The following is a 24,087-nucleotide window of genomic DNA, read 5'->3' on the forward strand; positions in this document are numbered from 1 at the left end:
GCAGCTTACTAGAACTAAACTGGTTTTACGAAAAACATTGAACAAAAGTATTGTGTGTTAATAAATGGAGCAACTACGTAGTGCCATTTTAATGCTCTGAAAAACGAATACGCACAAATGGCCTCAGTGAATAAACAAACGTACTTGGCTGCTTGATCGTTTCAAACTTTTGTAATCTTATCGCATACATTATGATGAATGCAACGTAGAAAAGAGATAAGTATCTACGATAAACACATTAATCATGATGTACTTTTTTGCCTAATCGAAGTCAAGGCTCGTCGCGAGTGGCGTAAGAATTCGCTTATCATATGATTCATGGAAAAAAGTAAAATTGGATGTAAATGCCGAAATGTTTTGTTTTTGTTTGACATTTTTTATATAAATTAAAATGGTTCAATAATAACAAGGACTCTTTGGCCCATCCTTACGAGGTGTGTGTGTAAGTATTGCGCAGTTTTTGTTTATTTCGTGTTAGATCAAAAATTGCGAACGGTCCGAGCACCAGTCAGTAGTTATTTTTCATGTTGTATAAACAGTATTACATGAAGACTAATAGTCACAAAGAAATGAAAAAATAATACAAGTAACGTATTTATTTGTGAATTTATTTAATTATGAATAATCAATTATTAACGAAAGTATTCATCAGTACTATGTTACTACATGTGGCACTAACTAAACAACCGTGCAAAATATTGCCTTCGAGACCAGGTTGGCCAGTTAAAAAAAATAAATCGCAGAACTGATCAAGCAATGTGCATCAGCTGCATTATATTCCAATTAAACGCTTCGTGTTCTCTTCTTATTTCTTTTGCACCTCCAAACGGCAAATGATAACAAGCTAACCACTTTTATCACACCAATAGGGATTTATTTCAGATCTGAATTTGCTTCACCGCTCCTGCTTATCGTTAAAAACGCTACCCGTGTCTTTCGCGCGTCCGCTGTGCGCCATCTTGTCAGCTTACAATAACGGCCCCTTTGACGGTTGCCGTCCCGTCGTTGTTCCGTGCTATTGGTTCGTCGTTGTACCGCCGCTTGCAGCACGCATCTCCAATAAGATGCATGCACTTGCTGAGCATGCCGGATATCACCACTATGCCGGCAATTATTGACGAGAGCCGCACAATAAAGTGTGCAATACTGTCCCGATCCTGGCGGACTAGCACCCGCAGGGCAGACATATCGTACTTGAAGTAGATCCCCGCTACACCCTGCATACCCTTGTCGATATCTGGGAGAAGAAGAAGAAAACAAAGATCAAAGGAAGAAGAATAATGGCGGTGTTGTAATCTGAATTAATCTGTGTGCTCTCCTCCGACACTGCAGAACGTACGTCAATGTGGATTCGAAGAGAGGAAAACAAAGTACGGCACACACGGTGAAGGGTCGTAAAATGCAAACATCGGGTTAATGGGGAGGGAATGGTATCTAAAATGCGTTTTACCTGATACGGACGGGGGGTGGCCTAAACACCTTCACGACAACCGTTACCGATTTTATCATCACCAACCCAAAAAAAACGCTACTGATAACGTGTATCGATAATCACATCGATAGAGTTCGCCCGAAAAAAACATAAAACAGAAGGAGAAAAGGGATTTGCCCCGCGCTAGTAGGCGAGCAATACGTGCAAGTAGCACCGGTGTAAAATATCGAACGTCTTCCACTGGCCATACCCAAGTGCCGGTTGCCTTCGATACCGGGCTGGCGGATAAAGATTAAGGAACAGATAGGACGAGAGGCCAGAGGGGGTCTGCCAGTGTTCACTGGTTTTGCGTACAAACGGGCAACCTTCAGTGTTCTGGCGGAGTTGCTTCAGTCGTGTTCGGGCCGTTCAACGCCGCCGTCCATCCGTCCATCCAAAGCGTACAGAGTAGTGAGTGGGTGCATACAGACAGTGCCGTTTAAAGCCCTAGAATCCTGCTGGCGAAAAAATGGCTGGATTCTTCAAGCAGCTGTCCTGCATTTTGTGCAGTGAGTAGTGTACACGCCAAAATGAAATGTGGTGCATGGTTTGGTAAACGTTATCTCCCCCGTTCCAACGTCTCCATAGGTATGATGCTCCTGTTCTGTGGTGGCATGCACATCGGCTGGAGCATTATGCATCTGTACATGTCCGGCAATCGATGGGCGGTCGGCATTTCGGTCGACGAGTTTCGGTTCGCCATTTTGTCCTTCTTCACCGGGTGCGGATTTATCATATTGATTGTGGCCGGCACCAAAAACCTGCTGCCAACGCGTGTCTGGATAATGCTATCGGCGTTCTTCTTCATTATCAACGGCGTATTTTTCATCGCAATGCCCACGTATTATGCGGCCACAGTGGCTACCCGTATTATAGCAGGTGTGTTCGAGTATGTCAGCATGGCCATTCCGTTCAGTGTTTCCTAATTTTCCCTTCCCTTTGCGCAGGCTTTGGACATGGGATCGCTCACGTCGTTTCGATCATCTACGTGGGCGAGATCGCTTCGCGCAACTATCGGGGCAAGCTGGTCGCCATACTGGTGTCGTCCATCATTGGTGGTATTGCACTGTTTACCATCCTGTCGATGGTTACGACAAACCCGGTATTCGTGGTGGAACCGAACATGCACGCGAACCGTGCCATCGGCATCGTCATCCTGCCGCTCGCCACCTTTGCCCTGCTGTGCTCCTGGTTCCTGGTGGTCGAATCTCCCATCCACACGCTCACGACGTCCGGCAACGAGTCGGAGGCACGGTCGAACCTGATCAAGCTGCGTGGTCTTTCGATGGAGTCGCCCTCGCTGATGGACGAGTTTGAGGATATGAAGACGCTCGCGTCGGAAAGCGAAAGCCTTTCGCCGTTCTTCCTCAGCCAGGGCAACTTCCCACCGTTCCAGCTGGTGCTGCTGGTGAAGCTGGCCAACCTGCTGTTCTTCAACTACTCGATGAACACGGCGAAAATGTCGCTGATGTCGCTGATGTTCACGCTCGGCCTGTTCACGCACAACTGGGCCCCGTCCATACTGATGCTGAGCAAGTTTGCCGGCTCGCTGTTTGCGATCCTGATCATCGATCTGCTACCGAGACGGTTCATGTACGGCATTTCGTCCACGTTTACGGGCACGTTCATGCTGGCGCTTGGTATTATTCTCGCGACGTACGACGTGGTCGCTACCTGGATTCCGCCCTTCCTCTACATCGTAGCGGAGGTGTTCAACACGTTCGGTATGCTGCCGGTGTCGGAAATTATGCTGTCGGAAGCGTTCCCGCCGAAGAAGCGCGCCCTGTCCGTGTCGTCCATACTGATCTGCGAGTACGTGGGCCACATGGTGGTGTACATCATCTACTTCAACGTGCCCAGCACGCTCACGAACACGTACATCAAGACGCTCGTGTTTTCGGGTGTGATTTTGCTCAAGTGCCTGATCGCTGTACTCACGATACCGGACACAAGGGGCAAATATCCTCGCGAGGCGGTCCACATGTACATGCACAAGAAAAAATAAAAATCGAGCATTCAAATCGTCCTCCCCCTAAACGTGGCTTTCTCTTCTTTGCCGTTGTCTTCCCTGGTTGGAAGATAAAAATTATAATCAACGTCAAATCGGTGCAAGTCTAGTTTCTAAAGTCTACCGCGATTGCGTATTGTTTCACGTTTGCGCGCCCTGTACCGCGCACGATAAGTAAATCCCTTTTCCCCGTCATAACGGAAAAGATAAGCATCTCACCCCCGCTACCCGCCCATTACGATTTGCTTTTATCGGCAATTGTTTGCGACCCGTGAACGTGTACCGTTTGTAATGAATAAGTACGCTGGCACGCGCTGTTACTCACCGATAAGTTGCAAATTTTCCCGCACAGTGTACTGGTACGTTTTGGAATGGGAGTAAAACTTTTGCACATCCGTCGGGACCACTTCAATGAAGTACTGCATCATCACTTGCCCTGGGAAGGATGGAATACATATAAATTGCCATGCGGCAGGTGGTTAAGGTAGCAGCATTTTACCATTGTCGAAAAGTTTTTCATCTCCTTCGAGTGGATGGATGATTCCGGCGGTGTGATCCCCGAAGCTGAATCGATTGATTCGGTGGGAAAAGTTGGTTTGCGTGTTGGCAAAAATGCTGTTTAAATGGATGTGTCCGCGGGAGAAATGTATCGTTTTGCCGACAGTGATGTGAAAATTGCCCGCAACCTATAATAATGCAAGAGACAGCATTGGAATTAGCATTGGCTAGTGCATTTGAAGGAATACTCTTTTCCATTCCTACCAACCTTGTTCAGCGTGAGCACACCGTGAATGCGGCACGCATCGTGCGGCTTTTCTGGAATGATGACCCGCTCGGGCATGCTGTACACGACGGCGTGATCTGATTTGTACAGAATTTCCGCTATCGAGTGATACTCGTTCCGTAAGTACGAGTTGTGATGCTGCATGTAGTCGAAGTGCACGCGCTGACTGGGACACAGCTCGAACCAGGTGTCTTCCTCTTGCAGTATACCAAACGAGAAAACGTTTTGGTTGGTTGAATCCAAAATATCGGCTCCTATCGCTATAAACAGGGTTTACTTGCGTTTAGTATTGTAACGAAAGGGAGAAACAGCCACAACGTGGCACGATGGCTTACATTTGCATGGCATTGCAACCGTTAGGTCAATGTGTACCTTCAGCTTCGACTGCAGATCCGTATCGGGAACGAATGTAAATACCAATCGCGAGTCCAAGTAGTATGTTACTTCGTGGTAGATTAGAAACACAATCACCAGTCGGCTGATGAGGGATACTGCAAAAAATATGTTTCCGTAATGGATAATTAATATGCGCCATTCTTTTTCTTTTTTCAACTCAATTGAGAGGCTCAAGCTTTACATGTTCCACCGACACGCGTCGGTTGTACGAATTCTTCCTTTACTTTGGGAAATGCATCCAGTCGGGAAACGGCATCTAGGGCCTGTTTAACACCTCTGTAGCGGAGCATATTATGAAAAAATAGTTGTTATGCCGTTCTACACTATCTGCACCGTTTGCGGCTTTTGGGCAATGTTTATTGGACGGCAATGTTTTGGTTTGCGTTTTTTTTGCATACATGAGCTGACGTATGAAGTTTACAGCTTTGAACAGCTGTGTACAAGATAAATAGACAATAGTCTGTACGCACCTTGGTATTTTGCTTTCAAAACGCACTGCTGCCAACTGAACTGAACATCACCCTTCGATTTCCTTTTAGGGATGGGCATGGCGTAATTAAAACGGATCGGAATTAATTTGTTCGGAATTATTTGTTCAAAGATGTTGTCTAATTTATTTCACATTTTAATAAATTCCAAATAATTCTGAGTAGAACAAGCAGAGCGCTTTATTAATTTACAAAAATAAATGCACGAAGATTATACTCTTTAACCCTAACCCTAAACATGACTTTTAAAATACATTGCATTTTGTCTTTTCAATTCATGTGATAAAGTTTATAATAAAAAAATAATATTCCTCAAGTTGTACCTCGGATGAATGCATTCATTTAAGGTAATTAAAATTTAAAAAATGTTGCTCAAAAATGATATTTTCGACATTTTGTTTTTGTTATTCACATGTTATTAAAAAAACTGGAATTCTTTAAAGATATTCCTTAAAAAATATACAGTGATTCCTTCAAATAACACAATTTCAAATATGTTTCTCTTAAAATGCTGTAAAGGTGAAGATAAATTATTTTAAAACATTAATTCCATTTCGATATTTGCCATGGAACATTTGTTCAGTTTTCGGATCGGAATGCTTCAGCTCCGCGAACGGAACGGATGAATGATTCCGTTCATGAACGCCCATCGCTAGCTCTTTCTTACTTCAGCTATCGCCCGGAAAAGCCATGTCTCCCGTGGTAGGTTAAATAAAATCTTAAATTACCCGTGTTTTCGGTGCAAAAATCACAAAAATGAATATTCACCGTGTACCGTGTGCCGAGTGGATCGTGAGCGGCTATGAATCGTTCTGTTCGTGACGTGGGAAGACCGTAAAATCGCCTTCCAAATGTGACCCAGCGTATGCACGTGTCAGCACTGTGTACGATTGACTTGCGGGGCTTACTCGATGGGGCTGTCGTTCCTTGCTGGCCGACAAACCGAACGATTCATAGGTTACGATTGTGTTGTGTTTAGCATAATGGATATGTTACTGTGTTCCCGCCGATCGTTGTGAATGTGCGTGTTATTACAATATCAACTGATGGGTTTGTTTTATTCGCTTTTCAGGAGAAATCGGTCAATGCGGTGAAAACCAAGCCTGCTGCTCAGAAGCCGGCTCAGAAGAATGTGCTGCGCGGCAAAAATCCCATCAAGAAGAAGCGTGAGCACCTTCGGTATGGCATCGATTGCACCAACATCGCCGAGGACAACATCATGGATGTGGCCGACTTTGTAAGTACACAGTAGACTGTTGACATGCCGTGGAACCGGAAGCCAGGGGTAAACAAATCCCTAATAACATCCGACTCCCGTTCCGTTCACAGGAAAAGTATCTGAAGGAGCGCTTCAAGGTAAACGGAAAGGCCGGCAACCTCGGCAGCAACGTGAGCTTCGAACGCCAGAAGATGAAGGTGTACGTCAACTCGGATGTGCATTTCTCCAAGCGCTACCTGAAGTACTTGACCAGGAAGTACTTGAAGAAGAACAGTCTCCGCGACTGGATCCGTGTTGTGTCCAACGATAAGGATTTGTACGAGCTGCGATACTTCCGAATCAGCTCGAACGACGACGATGAGGAAGAGAACGAGTAAACCAGAACTGCTGGAAGTGGTGAATGGTGCACTGTACTGGAGATTTGCCCGTTTTTGTGAAAATTCAATACAATGGTGGGAGAAAAACCGTAACATCATCGGCGGTTTTTACCAACAGTATCTAATCCTGTGTTTCATGTGTTATGGTGTGAAGCCAAAATCCGAAATGGTATGATGTGTTCTTTCACCGGAGACAAGTGCTGTGAATTATTGGTTACTTACTTTTCATTTGAGGCAGTTTCATTGTGGTTTGGAGATGATTCGTGTCGTTGTTTATTTGTTTGTGCAGTATTCATGCCTGTCTCTTGGTTGTCCGGCTGTCTGAGTGAATTCGCTGTCGTTCTGGCGCGTTGAAATCAACTTTGGTGGCATGTATTGTTTGCATCATCTCATTTTGAATCTGTTGTTTATTATTGTTTATTTTAGGCATGCCAGTCCTGTCCCATGGTACAGTCGTAGAATCGTTGACATTAACACATGCCCGTCGCAAAAGGATCTCTTATGGAATGACTGTCCTTTTGTGGGTATAATAATCAGTCTCATAATGCTAAAGTGGCTTAGACAAGGTTTGATTACCAGTCACTAAGCTCGGTCAGATAAAAAGAGAAAAATGGGGTCCAAATGGTGACGGGGGAGGGGGGTGGGGTTTCGGGCCTATCTTATCACTGTGGATAAAAAAGAACCAAGAAGAGGAAAATCAGACGTTTTGGAAAGGATACAAGGCAGACCTAGAACAAGTACATGTGTTGTGCTTAAGCAGACTTAAGAAGAGAAGGGCGGAATCGAATTGATTGATCCGTTGGTCCATTCAAGCACGGAATGATGAGGAAAAATATGAAATTGCATGCAACGAACTAATATTCTGATAAATACCTGCAGAAGGCTTTAAATAGGATGAATTTAGCCCAACAGAACGGTGTTCGCCAGCGGCCAGCAGGAAGCACTGCAATTTCAAAGAAACGCAGCCTTACGGTCATCTGGATTAGACGGAGTTGTAGCGGTGGATAGAATATGAATTATTCGCAAGTGTTATCGGGGGAACTAATGCAAAAAGTATGGACGGAAACGTGTAATTCCACTAATAGCATATCGCCATATAATCCCTCTCATATACATACATACAGTAGGTGACCGCTAACTGGATGTGTTAACACCTAAAAGTCAAAATATGAAACATCCAAAATCTTACCAAGAGAAATATCATAGCAAATGTGCATTTTTCTCACAAATTTAACCACTCAGCGGTCAAATCATCGAACTCCCCTGCGCCTCGTGACGAACTCGCTGTCGAACACCTTCTTGGTGGTGCTTGAGCCCGGCATCCTCGTAACATGCCCCAGCCAAAGTATCCTGTCAGCCTTTCCCACCGTCAGGATGCCCGGATTGATTGCCCTACAGCTCAGCAAGCTCGTGGTTCATCCTTCTCCTCCAAGCTCCATGCTCGAACACACCGCCAAAGATAATCCACAGAATGCGTCGCTCAAACACGCCCAGAGGATCCTCCACTCGGATGGTCTAAAACTTATGACCCTAGAAGACCACCGGGCGAATCAATGTGCAATATATGTCACATTTCGTTAACATTTTTAATTTTCCTGAATCTCAGGCCATGGTGTCGGTCGTAGTATGGACAATTCCTCTGCACAACAACCGTCCTAAGATAGCGGAACTTCGGAATCGGATAAAGCTTACAGACCAGCAGTTTTATGGGCTAGGTTTTATTCTAAAGGACACAAAAATGGCTGCGTGTATTTTTTGTGTTTACACACGCTTTGGATCTAATGGAGACGCACTGGTGACCACAACACACTGATCGTTAAGTTGTTTGTCTGATATTCGTTTGAATCTCGTAGTACATCATTTTTAATGCCAATAACACCAAAAAGAGCGACAAACATGCTTGAGAATAGAATTTGGTGCATAACTGCTCATTGCCTTAAGCTGTGATTGTGGACTTTTCTAGGTCTTTAGATAGATCAAATTGAAGCAACACAATTAGGTACGAGGTAGCAGCACTGAAAACCTGCAAATTAGTTAAGGTAGAATGTCAAATCGAACAACCAAAACACAAGAATGCGCAGAATTACCGAAAAAATGAACGTAAAGTCCAATCTGAACAAGCCGCTTCCGTCGAACAGCGAAAACCGCTTCCTATGCAACAGCTGCAGGGCGATGGCTTTCGATCGTTCGAACAGTGCTTGATCGTCGATGAAGTAGTTGGATTTGTACTGCAGAAGCTTGTGCAGCAAAGAGGCGGATTTAAATAGCTGGAAGAGGTTAAGGTACGAAAAAAACATGATTACAGCACTGGAAGAAATGGTATGCTTTGCCCGTAGTTTACCTCACTGTGTGTTGATGCACACACAATTAGCATGTAATAAACGAGCAAGCAAGCAGGAATGCACTCGAACGCATATCGACAGGCCCGTAGTATCAGGTCGAGCATTTGATAGTTCCAAAATAGCAGCTGTAACGTCATCAAGAATAAAAAAAAATCACGTTACGTTAGGATGATTGGAGGCCAGAAAGACAGAAGAGTAGTGGACAAACCTTAGTTACAATGAAAAATCCAAACAGTGTGTTGACGAATGTAACCGTCACGATCGCAATGATCTGAGTCGAGTATGCACCGTTGATAAATTCGGCCAGCTTGGCCACGTTCTCGTGTATCACGAACATGTACGTCAGCCGTTCACCGCTGATCAACTCGTGCTCCTGCACGAACGGTCGACGGTTGAGAGGATACACCTTATTGGTGGGATTCTTCTCTCCCTTGAGCGTCACACTTGGTGTTGACTGTCTTTGTAAGCTTTCTAGAAACGTATCCAGCATCCTTTAAAAAACGAGAGCTTTTTAGGACGTGTCTGGGTGAAATGTTCCGTTTGGGACATACCAGTTCAGTTTGGTTAGAATGCACTCCGTGGATTTAACCAGCGTTGTGAATTCCAAAATCGTTATATGAAACATCCACAGGGGATACACTATCGTAATGATCGTGAAGTAATAACCATGACTGTGCGTATGGTAAGAAATCGAAACGTTAGTGGAGTGGAAGGTTAATCGTGTATGTTACATGTAGGCATGTCCACGGACTTACTTATACTGGGCATATGCTTCACAGACCGATAGGATAATCAGCATTCCAATCGAAAAAGGAACCAGGATGGAATACTTTATCGGTATCTGCATGTTGCGGAATTGATAGTAACGATCGTTTATCTTCACATTGCTACCCTGAATCCCTTCGATGTAGATACACTTCATCCGATCGGTACGCCACAACGATGCGTAACAGATGATTGTGGCCAGCACGCCGGAGTAGATCTGTGTCATGTACGCTATCGAGATGGAGCGGAAACGATGTAATAAGGTTACAACAACACTAAACAAGTATACTTTACCAAATTTAAAAATGCTTGGACTGTTTGCAGCAAATTCTACAACGAAGGTCAGTTCTACTGCTTTGTAAAGTCCAACGAGATAGGCACCGAACAGAATGATACTGTACAGGATTCGTACGATTGAAAGTGAGGGTGTTTTGCCATTGGTATCTGTTTCGTAGGAATCGTGCAACTGTAGGCCAATGATCTGTATAAAAGAAAAGACAGCAATAAGCATCAACATGGAGTAGGGAAGTGTAAACAACACAATGCACATTTGGTTTAACTATATTCCACACTTATTCATTTACTACAGTACATACTTTAGCCCAGAAGCTTGATTTTGCAGCCGGATTTTCCATGTTATGGCTGGTGAAAGTTTACACCGAAAGTGATTAGGGTGGTAACGCTTAACCAATGCACACACGGGCGTTCGCATGATGGATGAGGAGAACGATTCTGCTGCAAGATTAATGTTCCCAATACGCATTAGTTAATTGAATCGTGATTAAATTTGCATACATAGAGATACACCGGCGTACATCACTTGCTATGGGGTTGTTATTTTAGTCGCCTAAATGAAGAGGTAACTTGTGGCAGTGAAGCGTGTAGTATACTTGCGAAATCTAGAAGGTAATGTAATGTTGAATAATTTCTTTAAATTGATTGGGAAACCCTAGACACATTCATTACTTGTTGCACAATCCACGACATAAGACGGCGTTATGTGAAGGTTTAGAATAATTAAAGCCGTTGTCAGCTTTTTTTTTAGTGTACGATCTTGTATGGAATGGCATTAGATAGCTTATTCGTAACTTGCTTTTTAAGCAAATCGATTAATCGACTCGATAAACTTGAGTTTTGTGTTTTAGTGTTGTTCCAAACATAAAAATTGTCCTTGATATTACAAACATGGCTTTATGATATGATATGATGTGCATTTTACCTTTTATTGCGGTTTAAGAAGCTCATTCTCATCGTAATAAAGCATGGTTCATTTAGAAATAGGGCTCTTTGTTTGAATTATAGTGCTGCCCCCTAAGGACAAAAATGGAATTTTCGGACAGCGTTTTGTTGAAAGCAGAAAACACTACACTTTTTCAAATTTGCATGCAATTTAGTGCAAACAATTCCTGCTCCAAGATATTCGACATGCAAGACGAGAAGCGTAATCTGATTGTGCACAACTATCTGCTTAATCCATTAGTGTCATCTCGGGAGCTGGCAAAACGGTTAAGTTTGCCTAAGTGGACTGTTGCACGAGTGAATGAAAAGTACAAGAAGATACAGACGACTGCCCGTAAAGTGCAAACTAAGCGATGGAGTGGAACTGTGAATCATAAAATGCGATTGAAATTCGTTCGGAAAATTCAGGCTAACCCAAACATCTCGGACGTCGAATTGGCCAAACATCTTAATGGCGATTGTTTTCGAGCCAGTAAACATCCTAATTGAAACTTGAAACACTTGAAACAACAAACAGTGGCCACAAACTGGGCTCGAAAGCTGTACCATCAGGTGATGGAAGGTGAAACCTACGTGAAAGCCGAACAAAATATTCCGGGGGTATAATTTGGGCCGTTCTGGTGGTACAGTCGTCAACTCGAACGACTTAACAACACGCCTGTCAGGGTTCAAGCCCCGAATAGACCGTGTCCCATACGTAGGACTAAATATCCTGCTATGGTAACAATAAGTCACTGAAAGCCAAGCCCACTTTACTAGCGGGTACTGGCAGGCCTTGACCGGCAGCGGTTGTTGTGCCAAAAGAAGAAGAAGAAGAATAATTGTACAACGCTACAATAAGGACGTGCTACAATAGTACAACAGTAATGGTACGAAATTCATATAAAAAAACCTGAATCCACCAAATTGCCCCCAGTTTCGCCCAGTAGAGCGATATTGAGCAATAATGAATCAAAAATTAAAGAAAAAGGGAGCAGTAACTAGGGACATTATACAAATGTAGCATTGATGGAATTTACTGGCCAGAACAGAGACTGAAGCAGCTGTGCGCCAGTGAATAGACCGCTATCAACAGAAAAGTTGGAGAATTTCTTAGAAGAAGTGAAGAATTTTTTTCATATTTTTAAATACATTATAACAAAATCTATGATTCATTCAAAGAAAGTTTTTTAATTGGATGAATGGTATAAAACATACACGCAATGCTAAGTGCCCCAGTTCTGAATGAATTAAGCCTTAGTAGAGAAAATATCCACGTCTGATCTTGCGGAAGACTGCCGCGTACATCATTAGACTTCTAGACCGTCCCGCGTAAACAAGCAAACATGTTTTTGAGTGTTTTATACGAATTGTTTGTTTTTCGCAGTGTTTAGTGAATAATTACCAGGATTATGTTTTGCATTGCTCTTACTGTAACTATTCCGACCTATGTATTTTGCATAGTAATATTGTCCTGCAAATTGCAAAAATTAAATAATGTTTTGGATACAATTAAAAAACACAAGTTGTACTATGATCGAATGTGCACTGGACACGGCGGCCTTCAAACACCATTTGAAGAAGGTCAGCGTTTTGGCAGACATAGGCCGGACTGAAGCGAAAACTTTGCAGAGCGTACTGATTTGAGCCTGCGATTAATCGTCCAAGCGACCATGGAAGTCCATTAGAGGTGTCCCTTGCTAGAAGTGTTGGAGCAAAGAGGTCTTACCTTCAGGCAGGGGGACTACTTTGCATGCTCTTGATTTGAGATGACGAATAGGCTTTTGGAAGGGTATTGTACTATCCTGAGACAGTTCGACCGAATTTGACCTACCAATATCGGGTTGGTGGTTTTATTTATGCTCATCGGGGTTGTTGTGGGTTGCCTACATTTAGTAGTTTTAGATTGTGTGTTTTAAAGTTAATGATTTGTTGCGTTTATCTTTTGTTGTCAAGAACTCAGGGTCTTGATGCAAATGTTCCTGTGTTTTGGATTGATCTACGCGATCATGCCTGTCTATTCTAGACTTTCGAGACTTATTAGCAAGTACAACGCAGCAGCATAGTCAGTCCTTGCCACGGAGAGACGCGATATATGTGAGGCATGAACCCACGCCGGGCATGTTGTTAAGTCGCGCGAGTTGTCCACTGTACCACGGGATAGCGCAAATTCAAAATCTTGAAAACCATTAATCTCTGGAATCTCTGGATTTAGGATTCATGAAACTTTAGAGATTCAAATCACTCATCGCTGTAGATTCATATGAATGAATCTCAACGAAAGATTCATGAAACACAACACTAGTAGAACTGTTCCTGCTTTGCGGTACGATATATAAACTGTTCCAACTGTTAAGCGTTTGTCTATCTTTGCCTACGCTCTTCATGTGTTTGGTAAAGTGAATTAACCATGTATATTGTATGTTTCGCTCTTCATGTGTTAGGTAAAGTGAATTAACCATGTATATTGTATGTTCAGAGTTTCTCTTAGTTCTAGCATGTGCTGTGTATTCTGTTCAGCAGACATGGTACAAAATTTAACCGAAAACTCATTAACATTATTAGTCCCTTTGTGGCCTTTGTTAATTGATTTAAATACTCACAATCCTAAACAGGTGTATAAGCATACACTTGGCCATTTTTTTTATAAAAAAAAACAATCATTTTAACTGCTTGCCAACAGATTACAAAAGGATTTTAAATGTTTAAATGTGCCACAGCAACTGTTGTCTACAAGTTGGGGTGGACAACAAATTGATCCCACTTCAAAGTATGACCCAAGTGTCTGCCTTAAGAAATTTATCACTACTTCCTTTTGACTCTTATTCGTACGACTTTTACAGTACTCTTATTGACCAAAACAGTATTATGTATAATTATCATGAGTGTCTGGATATTCCTTTTTTTACGAGTGTACTAAACACGTCTTAAAATTGATGTTTAAAAGAAACAAAAACAAAAAACAAAAACAAAAAACAATAAAATTCTGTATAAAGCATTTGATGTGTTTTATGAACTTATTACGCAACTTCTGTCTGCCAGTTAGTCCTATACGATCAATGAGCTAGCTTGTAGCAGACAATATTATGAAGATTATTATTTATTCATCCAGACAAAACTGTCAAGCCCAATGTTCGATTCATTTCCCACATCGTTCGATTCAATTCCCATGATACGTGAAAATCATGCATATTGGAATACAAAATAGGTCATAGGAAAAAGTAGCTCTAATAATCATAGTATATTTATACGCTGTACAATATACAATGTACTTTAAAGGAAGTAGTAAAATCAGTTAAGCTGCCTTAATTCATAATAAATCATCAGAATTTGATCGTAACTTTGTATGATTTTCAACCCCGTCTAAGATCTTTTGTTAAACTGACTTTATTAAACAATCTGGAGAGTCAATGTTGGAGAGGCGAACTGGAGAGTCAGAGTTGGAGCGGCGAACTGGAGAGGCTGCAGGGCAACGGTATGGATGAGCTTGAAGCACGCTTCTCGAAGTTCCAATTGGCTGTTCTTAACATAATCGCGTAAACGGAATAGCGCACTTTACAACGAGTATAAAATCCATTTAAATTGAATCGTTAGCTTGTTGTAGAATAATCGGGGTTTCAATAAAATTTAATTGGTTTTTCTATAAGAAATATGCTTTAGATCTCGAATTGTTTTCCCGGAAGTTTATATCACTGTTGATGTCTCTGCGAATACCCGAAGCGCTACTTCTCAACACATTTGTACGGCATTTGCCATCGTGTTGAAACATCGACAGCTATATGTAGATCAGTATCTTACTTTAAAAAAAAGTATCACTTGAATAGCGGCATATTCAAATTCCGTTTCCGAGTTAAGTAGGTTTCAGCCATCGCCCATATAGAGCCATATAAAGAAATGAATCATAAAAAAACCTCGTCCCACAAACAAAAAAAAACCCGAAATTAAGTTTCCGTCGTGGTTCAATCACCCGGGCCAATCGGAAAGAGATTTCGGTCAAAACACTGCCTGCAAACAGGAGAAGGGGAAGAGTTCAAGAGCAATTCTTCCGGCGGGCAGTAAACTCACTCTTTTGTTTTTTCCCATGGCTTCTCAATTTTCTCAAGCGCCTTCAAAGCAATCTTTAGCTCTCTTTAAGCAGAACGGTTAAGCAAATTAGCATTGTAAACATTTGCTATGAACTCCGCACAACGAGCTGGTTAGTGTGCCAATGTCTTGAGAAGCGCTCAGAAGCTCTGCATTTCCGTTAATGATTTTTGTTTTAGGCAAGCGGACACTTCAGCTCCTTCGTGAAAGAGGGAGCGGGAAAGAGAAGCGCGCAACGATAAGATTACGAACCACGGATTACGGTTAAGTGTCCTCTCGCGTGTCAGCGAGTGCCACCTGAAGGCGAAAGAAATTGGCAGACTTCCTTCCCGGCAGCACCCGGTTGCCATCGTTCAAAAGCATGACCAAACCCATTCTGACGCTGATCGCTCTTCTTCTCTCCCTGCGCACGTTCGTTCGTTCATATGGGCAAAATGTGCTGCCAATTGGTCGTGGACTCCGGGAGAGCTCCGAAGATACTGGCGCACCCGCCAGGCGAACGTGTGGTGTGGAGAAAGCTAGCATTGATCTGCTTGCGCATTAGTAAAAGCGTCAGCGACCCATTCGCCTTTTATAGCGGAGCCACTGCTGCCGGGCGGTGGGAATTGATCGAAACGATTCATGCATAAATAACCGAACCAACACGACCGATCGACCGAACACCGACCCCATCATCCAAACCCCCAAACCAACTGTATGCGTGTGTGTGTGTGGGTTTGGGTGTGAGCCACACAGGTGGCTTCCGTCGCGAGCATAACGCGCCGGCGGTTGGACGATCTTTTCTAGAGCACCTGACTACTTTCTCATCGCGGAATAGAAAGTAGCTTGTGCTGCTGCCGCTGGTGCTGCTCTCGATAGCCCAGGGAGAACGGACCACCTGCGTTCCACCGCACCCGGGATGAGATGTGCTGGGGAGAAGATCTCTCTTAGAAACGAAAACTCACCGGCACCGCGTGCCACGAACAAATCGCGCACTGCTGCTGCTCCCCGTATCATGGAGGCGCTACACTACGCGTGGCCCCCAGGTACTGAGCCCAACATGCTGGACATGCGAGAGACTCCACCACGGGGCGAGAGGCATGGGCCCGTTCTCTCCGTTCCAAAGAGCATAATGCGTGAGCGCACACATCTTAATCGGCACACATCCCAAAGAATCGGTCGGTCATTCGAGAGCCCGCAGCCCGCGCAAGATCCGCACCGTTTCAAGTTCAATGTCAGTAGCGTCGTGAGAGGTGATCGAGACACAGTGGGTTGATTGGTTTGGTCCGCGTACTTTAGTAAGTGCATCCCGATACTTCAGCTTTCAGCCAGGGGTTTTTGGCGTACAGTCGACAGTCAAGTGGCTTCAGTGATCGCACGCCCTCATTAATTAGCTCTGCCGGTAGATTGAAAGATCGCTCACCAAAAAGCAGAATTCAATCATAAGAGTCGATCGATCGAGTGGTGATCGTGCTGCTCCAAGATAGCCGTGAGTGAGGCTGGATAAAGAAGCTGCGGAATTAGACGGAGGTGGACCTCTGTTTCCCTTTTTTTGGTTTATTTGTTTCGGAGCCCCAGCCAGGTAGTTCCCGGTCAATCGAACGGTTTTGTGTGCGCCCGCTCGCGCGAAGACAGTTTTCTGATCTGTCAACTTCATTTAATATTCAAAGAAGCCCATAACGGGACGTGAAGAATGTATGTATTCGTGTGTGTTTGTGTGTAAAAGTGTGCCAAAGAAATCGCCGTTTGCGCCGACTCGGAACTGCATCGCGACTGTGTGGCATTTTGTGCCCTGGATGTGACCACGCGTTTGACCAAAGATTGAGCTCCCCCGGAGATGGTAGAATCACATCATTCGCTTCTTTCTGTCGCAGCTCGCTACCATGCGCTGTTTGCAGCCACCGTCACGGCAATGTCTTAAACCGCGACCCGCAAACCATCCCGGACGGGACGGGACGGTTTGCGTTTAACGGTTTTTTGTTGTTGCTGCTGCTGCTGCTGCTGCTGCTGCTGCTGCTGTTCCTTCTCACCACCGTTCTGCTCGTGCCGCATTTATCTGCTCAAAAATCAGCCCTCGGCGGCAATTGCACACGATGGCAGCATTATTTTACCGTTGCGAATGATCGTCTCCTTTTTTTTGTTCATTTTGCTTCCCCAACTATTTGTTAATCGTTCCTTTCCTCCGTTCGGGTGGATCCGGATTCTGCTATATTATGCGCGTGATTTAGCGTGCAAGCGAGCGAATAAAAGGGTGAAGGGGTGGGGTGAGAGGGGAGGAGGTCGATAATAGGGTAGCCTGTTAGAAAATTAATGTAATTAACTCTTAAATATTCTTTGCAGGGAGGTGACGAGCGTGAGGGTGTGAAACTACGTCCCGTACGTGACGGTGGCCGGCGAAGAAAACAAACTCCAAGACACGCACTGCGCTGAATGCAAGGTAAAGAGAAAGCTGAGAGTCTGAGAAAAGGGGATTCTCTTGTACTACACACATCGAGCATAATCTTCACCCCAGTTTGTGTATGCTGTTGTTTTTTTTTGCCTTATTTTCTCTGCATTCTCAGCTTTCTTTTGAAGTGTTTGTTTCGCCAATCGCAGTCGATCGCAGGTGGCACACTATACGCGCACACGGTTTGGCTTCTTGCAAGCTTCAAATGGGGAGCTTCGGAGCTTTGCTGCTTACTTTGACACTGATCATCGGCCCGTTGGCGCACGGTGCCAAGCTGGGCAATGGAGTGTGCAAAAATTGCAAAAATAAGTAAGTCTTCACACAGTCTTCCCCAAACAATCTCGTTGTCTCCTTACGAATAAATTTTGTTCGATTATGTCCGGTTGTTGTTCTATAGAAATGCCGCTGCCAACAGTCAACGGTTAATAGCGAGCCCAATTAATCTGCTCAATCCCGACCGGTACGAGTTCTTCACGCTGGACGATAAGGGCAAGGTGGTGAAGCGCATTATGACGTTCAAGGAGATACAGAGCATCGTGGCCGGCAGCGACATTACCGAGCTGAAGCTGTTTGCCAACAAAAACAACAACGATCGCATCGTATCGAGCGTTGTCTCGAACGTTAGAAACGTTCTGAACAATGAGCTGAATCTCTTGAACGGGCATGATGCGATCGACACAGCCGAACAGCAGCAGATGCCCATCTCAGACGTGATCAATTCACCGCACGATCCCCCGGGTGGTACCTCCACCATGTACGATGTGTTGCACAAGCTGGGTGAAAATTTGGTAACGTTTAAGCCGGAAAGGACCACGACAGCACGCCCATCGGTGACTCCGGAGCGTACGACGACGACAACGACGACTACAACGACCACAACGACCACTACTCCTCCACCGGAAGATCTAACTACACGCTGGATTTTAAGAACGACACCTAAACCGTTCACTACCACGGCACAGCAGGTAACTGAACGAGCAACACACTCGACAACGGCAAGACCGAGGATAAGCTCAACGGAACGTACCACCACGGCACGGTCCACCGTTCGTCCCGTGGAGACGACAACGAAACAGAGAACTACCACCACTGTACGAGCCACGGAACGACCCACGACCACCGAAAGACCGAGTGTAAGATCTACGGAAAAACCAGCCGTTTTCAAAACGACTGCCCTGCCATCCACGACAGTACCAACCACACGCAGAACTACAACGGAACGGCCAACGACGACTACGACGACTACGACGACCACGACGGCAGCCACCACGACCACCACGGCAGCCACCACGACCACCACTGCGACAACTACGACTACTGCGAAACCAATAAAACAATCGACTGTTGGTCGTCCGTCCACGACCACGACCACCACCGCCTCCAACCCTACTACGGAAGCGTTAATGCTAAAGTGGTCCGCCTCATCGCTAGCCGCCGTACGATCGACAGAAACACCCGCACTGAAACCGTCTACAACGACAACAACCACAACGGAACCACCGCCAATGTTGAAACAGGCACACCCATCAACGGTTACAGTCCGTTCCACCGATGCACCGACGCCCAGGACATCTACGGCTCAATCCACGACTGAGTCATCGAGCACGAAAATGACATTACCCGCCTTGGCAGAGCAGCCGGTGGTGGTAAAGGTTTCAGCTACAGTTATGAAACCCACGGAACAATCGGTCGAACACTCCTCCCACCGATCGGAAGAGGTATCGGAAAGCACCAACTTTGTAGAGTATTCGACCGAACAATCGTCGGAAAAGTGGGACGATAGTAGTAGTGGCTCGAGTAGTGAAACAACTACCTACACTACCTCAGAGGAAACATCATCGGAAGCTTCGACGGAGCTTTTAATGAACAAACTGAACGAAATAGTACAACAGCCACTGACAGGAGAACCGGTAACCATGAATGTATCAGATAGCACTACTCCTGACTCCACGGTTAGTGCAAATCGTGTAGTAACATCGGAAGCTACGGAGCCTACCTTAAAAGATACAGTAACGGAGGAGGATGATCGTGAGTCTTTGGCGGATTTGGACACAAGCGATGATGAGTATAATTCCACCGACGAAGAGCTTGCAACTACCAGTGGATTTATCACGTGGTTTACGGATCCTATTAGTTCGCCGTCAAAGCAACAGATCGATGCAATCTTCAAGGAAACGGACGCGGCGTACGATGATGAATCGAAACCTGCGATCACGGGAAGCACATTGGTGGATGATACCCTTCCTACCACCACCGTCACCTCAGTGGAGATGGATAGCTCAACGGCACAAGATTCTGCCAGCAACAGTGACGAACAGTCTGATGAGGTGCAGCTCACTTCTTTGAATTTGGACAACGAAGAAACGACAACAGCAACAGCAGCCGAAGCAACAGCAGCCGAAGCATCAGATGACGATGACGATTCCTACTTCTTCCAAACCGAATCGGAGCAAACCGCGCTGCAAGACACCTCCACCATACCATCCGATGCGCAGCACGCTATACATAAGATTATCGAGTCACTCCAATCGATTAACGATGATTCGGCCAGTGATGAGACGGAGGAAGCGGACTCACAGGAAGCTCCCTACACGGAGGACATTCCCGGAATGAGCTACGACACGGATGCGCAGAGTTCGATCAACGCCATTATTCAATCGCTCGGCCAAGGTGCGCTCGGTGGTAGCGAGAGTGGCATCTTTTCCATTGCCACCACAACCGATATGATCACCACCTCGGGAGAGGCCGAGCCGACGACAACGGTTAGTGAAGCTACTGTCAAAAACAACTCTCCCACCAAAGCATCCATTTCTACCACGGAAAAGATCTCGGTACCGAGCTCTACACCCCTGAGTAGTTCCAGTTCGTCGGTACCCGATGTGGCAAAAACACCTAAACCTGATGTGGTGGAATCCACTGAAACGGAGCCTGAAACGGAAAGCTTCAACTACAACACCAACATAATGGACACGATCGAGAAGTTTTTGAGCAGCTTTGCAAGCCTGCCGAAGGAAAGCAGCTATGCGGCGAACCTTACCGAGATGAACATACTTAGAGACTATCCTGCCGGAATCAACATGACTGACTACGTCGATCGTACGGCAACGGTAGCGTCGGTGTTGAAATTCCCCCACACCGCTAGCCAGGAAGTGGCCGCTGACCGAACGGAAGATGAAGCTGACAAGAGGGAAGATGAGTCATCGTTGGAAGATGCACCGGCAACCATCGAGCCGGAAATGATCCTGCCGGATCAACCCATCCTAAGCGAAACGGTCGCTTCCTTTATGAAGCTGGGCGAAATGCTAACCATGGGCACACGGGTAAGCTCCGCGGAAGAGAACCCAACACCCGTGGGACAGCTGGAAGTGAAGGCAGCGATCGACGAGGAGGAAACGGAGCTGTTGCGCTTCCTCTCCATCTGCAGTACGCTCGGTACGACCGTGTACAACTACCTGCTAATGGACGACCCAACATCCAACGAGGGGCGATCGATGATGGCTGGACAAAGTTTGGTGTATTCTCCATTTGCCACGCTAACTACGCTCTCGATGCTATTCCTCGGAACACGTGGCACCACCGCAGAACGCATCAACGGTGTAATTGGGCTGGACGAGATGACTTCCTTTAATCCGCATCTGTTCTTCAAATCGGTCGCCGAAGATTTGAAGCCAAAATACAGGCGCACGACTGCACGCGCGGTTGACCAGGAAGGATCGAGCTTCTCCCGGACGTTGCTAAGCGACGAATCGCGCGGAGGGTTGCAGCGATTCTTCAAAGCACGCGTACAAGAAATTTACGCCGCAGTGGCAGAAACGGTTGATTTCCGGCAGAAGGATATGCTGCTCCGGCACATGAGTGGAGATTTTCCGCGAGACTATGTGGACACGCTGAAACAGCTGCGCTCACCGTTGCTGTCCATCAGCAGGAATCGCTATCGCGTAAGCATTGGGATCAGACTAGTGATGGGAAGAATAAAGTTTTCGGCGGAATCGATTCTGGCTAGCTCCGAAGTTTTCTGGAATCGATTCCGAATAGTAGGTCCGGAATCAGTTATCGGAATCGGTTTCGGAATCGGAAACGCATTGGAATTAGCTCCGAAATCAAAATCGGCTTTCCATTAGAATTGGCATTCAGGTCCAATGATGCTACGTATTGATAGCCGCAAATAATCCAAAGTTACTTGTAAATGGTCCATTCTTATGAAGATTCCCGGACTGATTTCGCTTCTGCATCTTCTTATTTCAATTCAAGAACTAATTCTCATTCCGGAGCTAATTCTAATTCTGGACTCAATTCTGATTCTCCTATCCGCACCATAATGTGATTCCCTGGTCGATTCCGATCCTGGAGCCGATTCCGATTCCGGAGACAATTCCGATTCCGTAATCGATTCCGGATTCGGAGTCGACTCCGGAATTGGCTCCAGATTCAACTCCAGAGTCCGCTCCGGAATCGGAATCGATACCAGCATCGAAATCGGTTCCGGAATTGATTCCGAAGACCGATTCGGAATCGGGCAGGTCCGATTCCTAGCTCCCATCACTAGATCAGACGTCCGATCACCTCTTAGCCATAACGTTTAACACATATCGAAAATTAATTTGCCCATATTATCCCTCATTGTAGCATGAATGTAACAGTGCCGCTACGATCTACGGTACGATGCAGTTCGCACAGGGTGTTAAACGTTCCGGTGGTAGCCAAAGCCCTGCATCATCCTCCGTTGCACTGCCAAGCGTATCATTCCGCTCCGGCTTTTCGACCGGTTTTTCCAAGGCTCTCGATGCAACCATCCTTGCCCTGCCCGGCTCCACCAGCAACGTGTCGGTGTTTTTCCTCAAACCTTCCCCCGACTCGGATGTATCTACTCTCGAGACACACCTCCGGAACCAGAGCATATCGAGCGTGCTGAAGCTGTTCCCCGACGAAACGGTTCGAAGCGCTTACACCGAGGTACAGCTGCCCTACTTCACACAAACCACCATCTACAACATGACCCAAAGCATTCGACGGCTGGGCCTGCAGAATCTGTTCGAGCCGAATGTGGCCAACTTTAACGGGCTGCAAGATTCGTCCACCTCCAACCTCCATCTGTCGGAAATCATGCAGACGGATTCGTTTGCCATGTGCGGTGGTGGTGAGCTGGGAGCAGCGAGGAATTTGCCGTTCCGTAGTTTCTCCACCAATCTGGTCAAGCACAGTGTGCTAGCGACGGATTTGGCTGATGGTAGCAGCAGCAGTAGTAAACTGATGCGTCGCAATCGTCGAAAGCTTGCGTATCAAAACCGTTCCGCTTTCGAGGCGCAACAGGTACAGGATAGCAAGCTGGTGTTTGATACACCGTTTCTGTACTTGGTAAGACACAATCCGACGGGAATGGTCCTTTACATGGGACGTTTTGTAGGTTAATATGTTTAAATTAAATAATAATAATTAAATAATAAATTACATTTTAAGATCTAATGAAATCACCAGTGGCAGATGCTTTTTTTCTAAGTAGTATCACATATCCATGGAAAATAGATAACAAATCGTTTTGATGGAATACTTACTTACGTTATTAACCGCTACATCTGCGACAGTCTTGATCTGCTGGAAAACTCGTAGCCCAGACAATTTGTATTTCAATCTCTTCTTTCAGAATTTGATTAAAATAAACTGGAATTGGTTCATTGACCAGTATGGTAGCGGGTCCGAGTAGGTTACTGGGTCCGAGTAGGTACTGTTTCGTTTCCTGGATCGGTACAGGTTAGTGATCCATTCCATCACTAAGACAACTCCAGGTTCTTTTTATTTGACGAAACCACTTACGTGGTCATTCCATGCCGGCTTATACAGGCTTTCGGGAATTATTTAGTACCACGTAGCGGGATAGACAGTCCGTACTACGGGGAAATGGTTCATGTGAGACTTAAATCCATGACAAGTCCAGGCACAGTGATTGAGAATTGATTAAAAGGCCGATAATAATTCAGAATCAGTTCCAGGCATAGACCGTTGGGAATCAGTTCCATGATGAGAATAGGATCAGGATTAGAGATGGGTTTTCCGGATCGTACCCACGGTTCCGCTCCGGTTTTGGCATGGTTGTTTCAGATTTCGACACCAGAGAAATGGAATCGATAGCTCCGCCAGAATCGTCGAAATTGTCAGGGAATCATACGAAAACTTCCGGATCGCACCCACGGTACCTCTTCTGTTCTGGCTAAACCGAAATGGGTTATTCCGGACGTATCCGGGTGGTTCCTGCGTGTCTGATTAAACCTACCCTTCGGAACTGATTCCGAAATTTGTTGAAACCATCCAGATCTGTTGTTTTTTGTAAATTTTCCACAAATCTAGTCACGATATGTTCCAGGATATGTATGGGTTTAAGATATGCTTCAAAATCTGTATGGCTTTGCGATTAGTATCAGGACTGGTATGGGCTCAATATAAGTACCAAAACCGCCCAAGTGCCACAAATCCACTAAACGACCACTAAACGGCTTCTAAACGACTCAAGTTCTCT

At 45.3% G+C, this 24,087-nt stretch overlaps 5 protein-coding genes across 7 annotated transcripts; 3 read left to right on the forward strand and 2 right to left on the reverse strand.

The window, feature by feature from the left end:
• Positions 1-849: 849 nt before the first annotated feature.
• On the reverse strand, positions 850-5,120 carry LOC120897417 (endoplasmic reticulum-Golgi intermediate compartment protein 2). Its single transcript, XM_040302302.1, has 6 exons — positions 4,841-5,120; positions 4,599-4,754; positions 4,246-4,523; positions 3,979-4,165; positions 3,805-3,915; positions 850-1,237 (listed from the first exon to the last, which is right to left on the reverse strand). Exons 1-6 carry the CDS (start codon positions 4,947-4,949, stop codon positions 963-965), a joined length of 1,116 nt encoding a protein of 371 aa, XP_040158236.1. The 5' UTR covers positions 4,950-5,120; the 3' UTR covers positions 850-962.
• Positions 1,236-3,508, forward strand: LOC120897416 (sugar transporter ERD6-like). 2 transcript variants are annotated; one of them, XM_040302301.1, is made up of 3 exons: positions 1,236-1,980; positions 2,060-2,350; positions 2,419-3,508. In XM_040302301.1, exons 1-3 carry the CDS (start codon positions 1,941-1,943, stop codon positions 3,474-3,476), a joined length of 1,389 nt encoding a protein of 462 aa, XP_040158235.1. In that variant the 5' UTR covers positions 1,236-1,940; the 3' UTR covers positions 3,477-3,508. The 2 variants fall into 2 exon arrangements, with proteins under 2 accessions (XP_040158235.1, XP_040158234.1); XM_040302300.1 differs by having other exon boundaries at positions 1,236-2,350.
• Positions 5,121-5,723: 603 nt separating the features above from the next.
• LOC120896954 (60S ribosomal protein L22-like) lies at positions 5,724-6,863 on the forward strand. The gene is made up of 3 exons (XM_040301494.1): positions 5,724-5,849; positions 6,220-6,384; positions 6,477-6,863. Exons 1-3 carry the CDS (start codon positions 5,838-5,840, stop codon positions 6,741-6,743), a joined length of 444 nt encoding a protein of 147 aa, XP_040157428.1. The 5' UTR covers positions 5,724-5,837; the 3' UTR covers positions 6,744-6,863.
• A 1,596-nt stretch (positions 6,864-8,459) lies between these two features.
• LOC120894018 (putative gustatory receptor 28a) lies at positions 8,460-10,485 on the reverse strand. The gene is made up of 8 exons (XM_040296343.1): positions 10,447-10,485; positions 10,145-10,331; positions 9,841-10,081; positions 9,637-9,756; positions 9,294-9,576; positions 9,085-9,210; positions 8,831-9,010; positions 8,460-8,766 (listed from the first exon to the last, which is right to left on the reverse strand). The coding sequence occupies exons 1-8, from the start codon at positions 10,483-10,485 to the stop codon at positions 8,680-8,682; spliced, it is 1,263 nt and encodes a 420-aa protein (XP_040152277.1). The 3' UTR covers positions 8,460-8,679.
• A 5,840-nt stretch (positions 10,486-16,325) lies between these two features.
• LOC120897433 (cell wall protein DAN4) lies at positions 16,326-23,044 on the forward strand. Of its 2 annotated transcripts, none has more exons than XM_040302334.1 (5): positions 16,326-16,428; positions 17,471-17,567; positions 17,692-17,885; positions 17,974-21,514; positions 22,203-23,044. In XM_040302334.1, the coding sequence occupies exons 3-5, from the start codon at positions 17,782-17,784 to the stop codon at positions 22,983-22,985; spliced, it is 4,428 nt and encodes a 1,475-aa protein (XP_040158268.1). In that variant the 5' UTR covers positions 16,326-16,428; positions 17,471-17,567; positions 17,692-17,781; the 3' UTR covers positions 22,986-23,044. The 2 variants fall into 2 exon arrangements, with proteins under 2 accessions (XP_040158268.1, XP_040158267.1); XM_040302333.1 differs by having other exon boundaries at positions 17,726-17,885.
• Positions 23,045-24,087: the final 1,043 nt, after the last annotated feature.

The sequence above is a fragment of the Anopheles arabiensis genome, chromosome 2 (genome assembly GCF_016920715.1).
Source record: "Anopheles arabiensis isolate DONGOLA chromosome 2, AaraD3, whole genome shotgun sequence".
Taxonomy (NCBI): Eukaryota; Metazoa; Arthropoda; class Insecta; order Diptera; family Culicidae; genus Anopheles; species Anopheles arabiensis.